The sequence below is a fragment of the Anopheles cruzii genome, chromosome X (assembly GCF_943734635.1).
Source record: "Anopheles cruzii chromosome X, idAnoCruzAS_RS32_06, whole genome shotgun sequence".
Classification (NCBI taxonomy): domain Eukaryota; kingdom Metazoa; phylum Arthropoda; class Insecta; order Diptera; family Culicidae; genus Anopheles; species Anopheles cruzii.
Window position 1 is genome coordinate 520,573 of NC_069143.1, and position 6,526 is coordinate 527,098.

Sequence of the window (6,526 nt, forward strand, 5' to 3'; positions counted from 1 at the left end):
ACCGGCTTTCCAATTGCTTTTAACGCATTTCCTGATTTTTCTCCGTCTCACACACGCGACCGCGGGTGCCCGAGCCCGGGGGGGTCGGGTGGTCGGGTGGAAATTTGCAACTTGTTTTTCACCCGGGCCACCCGGTGGTGGTGTTGTCTGCGGTTTGTGGGAAGCGGTGCAGGAAGGCGCCGGAGGCGAACGGAGCGCTGTCGAGTAGTTTTCCCTTTTCGCGCTCTTCCACTTCCGTTCGCGCGTGTGTGTGTGAATGTTTTGGTTGGGTTTTATTTGGTTGGTTTCGGTGTGTGTGTGTGTGTGTGTGTGTCTTCTGACTTTTTTACTGCATCAAATCCGCGGCTAATCCGAGAACGACTTCGATTTGCGCCTCGATTTCGTGGCCGTTGATTTCATCGAAAGGACAAATTTCCGGTCGCCGAGAGGCCCGACAGCGTCACAGCGAGAGAGAGAGAGAGAAAGAGCGAGAGAGGGTGACAGAATAAGGACGATTTATAACCGCTTTGCTTCGTGTCCTTTTCTTATTGCTGACGTTACCCGGCTTTGGTAGCAGTTTTTTGCGCTCTCCTTTGGCGCACACAAAAAAACACGCTCCGATCAATTTTACTCTCTACACTTTTATTGCTGGCCCAGCCCATTGTTTCGTGCCAGTGCCTTTCAATGGTCGTTCGGTTCAACGCACTCTTTCGCTTTTCTTTGTGCGTTCGCCTGTTTCTTATGCAGCGACCAAGGCCAACCAAGCTCTATTCCGTGGGTTGCGTTGCTCGCTGTCATATGTCATTTAATATTCGTTACAAAATAAAGCACCTAGAGAAAAAGAGAGAGAGAGAGAGAAAAGGAGAGAGAGAGAAAAGGAGAGAGAGAGAGAGAAATTTTTCATAATCAACCTTATATCCTTATGGTAATGGCTTATCTAATCTAATATGGCTTACAACAGTCTACTCAGATTAATCCGAATAATGTTTCAAAGGAAATTTTCGCGATTTTTAACTGTTCAGAAACATGTTCAACTGTGTAGAAACATTAAACGACATTAACCAACATTAAAAGCGAGTTTTCCCGTGCCTTTTTCCAAAGAAAAATGGCTGCAGGGAAACGAAGAGTATCCGCGAGCTCAAAGAGCGTACGCAAAACAGAGAGGCACGCGATGTGACTGCGCGCCTTATGGTTAAGGATGCCCCCCCCCCCCCCCCAACGGGCGATGGTGTTGAGGGTGATGATACTGCGGGCGGTACCGGGATCGATTCGATTATTTTCCGTTTGAATTTACTCCGTCACCTCGCCCCTCCCCTCGGGACCTTTCTAGTGTTCTTTGCCGCGATTTTTTCAGCAACTCGAACAGTCCTGGAACCGGGAAGTCGGGAATGCTCCGAGCGTTCGAGGCGTGCGTCGAGTGTTTGGCAAATAAATTACATTTACGACGTTGTCAGGGGACGCAGAAGTTGCTGTGACACACCAACACACTTTCGCGGGACGGGTCCCCCGATACTTTTTGCCAAATCTTGGGCCAGGACGCCAGGACGCTAGCATTCCTCGCGACATTTGCGCGAGCCGGCGACAAAACTTCGTCCGCCATCGCGGCACGGCTCCAAGTAGTCCTCCAAGTGGGCCGCAGCGAGCTCCTGTCGGCCGATCCGTGCATGATCGATGAGGCAAACTTCAAGTGCTGGACCAACAAGCGGGTGGCCCGTGCGAATCGAGACGCCTCGCCAATAAAACTCAGGTGTCAAGAGCCCCGTCTTCTAGGATGGCGTAACCGACTCCGGACGACAGCCACTGGAAAACCCGGCTTCGAGGAGCCCTCTCTGCGCATTCCTTCACCGTCCCGACTTCCGTTCCGTTTGGGCCATATTTTGAAGAACTTAATTACGCCTCCGAATGCCTCTCTCTGTCTTTCGATGACGTTCAGTATATCCTTTTTCTCTCCGAGCATCAAGTGGTTGGATTTTAAACTACCTGATTACTTGACCAACTGACCGACAATCGCTAGTTTACGGCCCATCTTCCGATTCCAAACACCACAAGTCGGATAGGTCGTCAACTACAGGGTAAGATGAAAAAACTGCAACCAACTTCAGACTGCTGTCATTTCTGAACCTTCTCGTCTGACAGCTGTCAGATTTTTTTCAGTAACAGCTCATTATATTGTTTACAATCGTTTTGGTGGAACTTTTTCAGAAAAAAGTTATTCATGATGGAATTCAAGCGTAACAGTGTGATTTCATTGTATTTGGCTGGAAAACCACAAGGAAGTGGACGGAAAGAAACAGCAACATCACCAGAAATGGTTCGAAAAATGAAGAAGCGACTTGATCGAAATCCGTGTCACAGCGGCCGAAAAGTGGCTCGTGAGCTGAACATATCGCAATACGCCATTCGGCAAATATTGCAAAATAAGCTTGGACTAAAGCCATTGAAGTTCCAAAAAGTGCAAGATCTTACCGATGCACAAAACAAAAGTTAGACTCGAAAGAGCCAAAGACTTGCTTCGCTTGGCTGAAAGTGGTAAATTGCCGAATTAGGTTTTCTCCGATGAGAAACCATTCGTTACCCAGCAGTTTGTTAGCAAACAAAATGATCGTGTTTACTTGCCAGAGAGATCAGCTGAAAATTTACACCTTCGGTTGGTCACCAGAACTCAAGCGCCATAACAGCCGAAAATAAATGACGAATATTATCGCGAAAATATTCTGGAGGGTCCATTGAAGCCTTGGGCACGCAAACATATCGGCCGCAGACCTTGGACATTCCAACAGGACTCAGCACGCGCCACCCAAGAATGGTTAAAAAATGAGGTTCCTCGCTTCATTTCCACCGCACAATGGCAATGGCCAAAATCTCCGGATGCCAATCCGTTGGACTATTGTGCCTGGGGTATTTCAGAAAGCAAAGTTGGAACTAAAAAATACCAAACTGTCGATCACCTCAAGTAAGCGTTTCGCCGAGAATGGGACAAACATCCCCGGAACCACTTTCGAGCAGCGTGTGACGGTGTCATTGGTGGCCGTTTGAAGGCCGTAAATCGTGCCACAGGTGGCCAATTCAAACAAACTAATTTTTTTCCAAAAGGTTATGTTATTTCCGACATTTTTTGCTTTCATTCTATAAAATTTAATGGCGTTTTACTTTGTTGCAGTTTTTTCATCTCACCCTATATCTCGCCTACTTCCTACCTATTGGAACGTCCATAAGATTGGTCGCACAGTAAGTGATTGATGTCGGTTGGTTTGATTGAAGCAGCTCGTGGATCGTGGTATTCCGGGACACACTGTTACCGAGCCCCGGACTACTTACCCCATCTTCTCCTGCCCTACAGGGGTTCTCCTGTCACCTCCTTGGTCGTCAGCTGGCGGAAGATCTCGTCGATCAGCGACTGGTTGTGCTTCAGCAGCTGCTTCAGCTCCTGCAGCTCCCCCGTCACTTCGTGCATCCGCTCGGTACTCGCCTCAATCTTCGCCGCCAGTGTACCGAGCGTGTTGGCATCGGCTCCTCCAGTACCACCGTCGCCGGCGCCATCCGCCGTCGGCAACTCGGCTCCACTGTCCCCAGCGACCGTACCGCCCAACTGCTGCTCCCGGTCTTTGGCGATCTCGTACGCCGCCATCATGATGTTGCGCGGCAGGCGCTTCTCCTCCGGGTTGAGCGGCTTCAGGCTGAGGATGACGCGGTACGCGCGCGGCGAAACCAGGGCCGTGTAGTGCAAGAGGCTGCGCAACCAGTTCGGCAGCCAGCCATTGAACAGGGCCGACTCGATGTACGAGATCAGCTTGGTCTGGCCGACCAGCTTCGACAGGGTGGCCGTCTTCTTGAGCGCCTGAATGTCGTCGACCGCGATCCCGACGAGCAGGTTCATCAGGATAACGGTGACGAACAGCAGGAACAGCACGAACGTGATCTGGGCGCTCAGCTCGAGCATGAACGGTGGGTCCTTGCCGTCCGGGTCGTTGATCAGCAGCTCCAGGTCGAGCTCGCCCACCATCATCACCAGCACGGTGATGAAGCCCATGAACGGGTTCTCGAACGATGACGAGGACGGGAAGATCACGCAGAAGCTGATGGTGAAGCCGACCAGCATGCAGGAGTAGGCGATGAACAGCTTCGCGAACTCGACCTGCACCTTCGTGTACATCGCGACGTACGCCCCGAAGACGGGCAGCTGGCCGATCATCACCATCAGGTGCGTCCAGCCGAGCAGGACCGCGAACGCACCGATGTGGTTCTGCCACGTGTACGTGCGCTTGGTGTAGATGTACGAGATCACGAACACGCTCACGATGATGAACCACTCGGTGATGTTCTCCATTTGCGTGACGTAGCGCCGGATCGACGAGTAGCCCGTGATGCCGTACAGCTTCCGGCAGATCTCGACGAACGTGATCGCGACCAGCACCAGCCACTGCATCTCCATCACGAACGGATTGCGGCGCAGCATGTTCCCCAGGATCGACTGCTTCTGGCACAGTTCCTGCTCCTGGATCGTCTCCTCCATGTCCTTGCTGCCGTTGTAGCAATTGTGCGCGAGCGCCGTCAACACGTACAGCGTGAGGAACAGGATGAACACGAAGCAGAACAGAAGCCGGGCGATGTAGTACTTCCGGATCTTGCCCCACTTGATGTAGATGAACGCGGAGCAGAGCGGGTGCTGCAGGATCTCCTTCTGGCCCTCGTCGACGAGCGTGTTGAGGTAGCTAATCTCGCGCGGGTAGCAGTGCTGCAGGATCGTGCGGAAGTCGAGCTCCAGTTCGACCTCCTTCTCCGAGGGGTGCTGCGAGTGTAGCAGGGTCATCGCGTCGTCAAACTTCTGCGTGATCATCGCCAGCGAGCCGGGCGTCTTGCGCGTGATCACGTTCAGCGCGCTCGTGCCCTTCTTCGTCTTCGCCGTCACGTCCGCGTCGTAGAACAGCAGGATCTCGACGCAGTGCGCCAGCCCGTCGAGCGCCGCCAGGTGCAGGGGCGTAAACCCGAACACGTCCTTCTTGTTCACGTCCGCGCCCCAGCAGATGAGCGTCTCGATGATGTGGAACGCCGACTCGGACCGCCCGATCGCGGTGTGGAGCGGGGTGCGCATGTCAAAGTCCTCCTCGTTCGGGTCGGCAGCGCCGACGCGCAGCAGCAGATCCACGCACTCCAGGCTGGAGGTGCGCGACGCCAGGTGGAGGGCCGTGAAGCCGCGGTGGTTCTTGAGCCGCGCCTCGGCCCCCCGCTCCAGCAGCAGCCCGACGCACTCCGCGTTGCCCTCGTCCGCCGCGAGGTGGAGCGCCGTCGATTCCTTCTCGCGGATCCCGATCCGGATGTTCGGATCGGTGCCGGGCGCGGCCAGCAGCACCCGCAGGCACTCGGCGTGCCCGAGGTCGGCCGCCAGGTGCACCGCGTTCATGCCGCTCGGTTTGATCGCGTTCACCTCCACCCCCTCGCCGATGAACAGCCGCACGCAGTCGATGGCGTTCGCACGGACCGCGCAGTGCAGCAGCATCTCCTCGCCGTTCGCCCGCCTCGTGCTCACGTCCAACCGGGCACCCTTGCCGATGAGGAAGAGGGCCGTGTGGGCGGCATTTCCGAATGCCGCGCAGTGCAGCGGCGTGTACGCCTTCGGCTGCAGGTTCACGTCCAGCCCGGCCGCCACCAGCGCCCCCGCACAGTTCAGGCACCCGCTGAACGCCGCCAGGTGAAGGGCCGTAAAGCCGTTCGTGTCGTGAAACGCGAGCTCCGCACCGGCTCCTAGCAGTGGCTCCAGCAGGTCCCAGCGCTTGACGAATGCCGCCCACAGGAGGGCGACGTTCTTCTCCGCCCGACTGGCGACCCCGAAGTGATCGCGCACGTTTGCCGCCACCACCGTACCCTGCTCGACGGCGTCGAGCAGATGGACCCGGCCCGATCCTGACGGAGCCCCGAGGAGCCGCATCTGCTCGACGAGCGCGGTGCGGATCGAATCGCGCGAGATCTCCAACCCCCCGGCCTCACTCGCCGGGTACTCCTCGTAGCTGTCGAAAATGTTCGGAGCACTCTCGGCCGGCGGCGACGGACCGATCTTCATGTACTCGAAGTCCTCCGTCACCATCGCTTCCTGGTCCTGGTGGTTCATCCAGTGCACGTTCAACTCCGGGGAGATCGAGAATCTGCCAGGGGTGCGGGGGAAAGTGTCAGGGTAGTGCGGGCGGTACGGGCGGGCGAGCGGGGTGACTCACCTGGGTTTGATGGCGATCTGCGAGTTGCGGCGCTTCATCGATTTCGGCGTCAGCCGCCGTTTCGGCTTCGACGAGCCCTCCTTGTAGCCGAAGTTTTCCATCGTCCCGCCGTCGGGGAAGGTTCCCGGGGTTCCCTCGGTCGCCCTCCGAGGTTGGCGTGCAAAATGACCTGAGCTCGCGCAACGAACTGCAGCTCACCGGGAACAGGCACGCTCTGAGCGTTCTTCGTCGAAGCGATCTTCGCCCACCGCCCGCCCGATCTCTTATCACAAAGGGTCGTCGTTGCAGCGCGTTCGCGATAAGAAAAGATAACCGTAGCGAGAGAGAGAGAGAGAGAG

General features: G+C 55.7%; 1 protein-coding gene across 1 annotated transcript; it reads right to left on the bottom strand.

The window, feature by feature from the left end:
• Nucleotides 1-655: 655 nt before the first annotated feature.
• Nucleotides 656-6,289, bottom strand: LOC128270418 (transient receptor potential channel pyrexia). Its single transcript, XM_053008175.1, has 3 exons — nucleotides 6,189-6,289; nucleotides 3,298-6,119; nucleotides 656-810 (listed from the first exon to the last, which is right to left on the bottom strand). Exons 1-2 carry the CDS (start codon nucleotides 6,287-6,289, stop codon nucleotides 3,314-3,316), a joined length of 2,907 nt encoding a protein of 968 aa, XP_052864135.1. The 3' UTR covers nucleotides 656-810; nucleotides 3,298-3,313.
• Nucleotides 6,290-6,526: the final 237 nt, after the last annotated feature.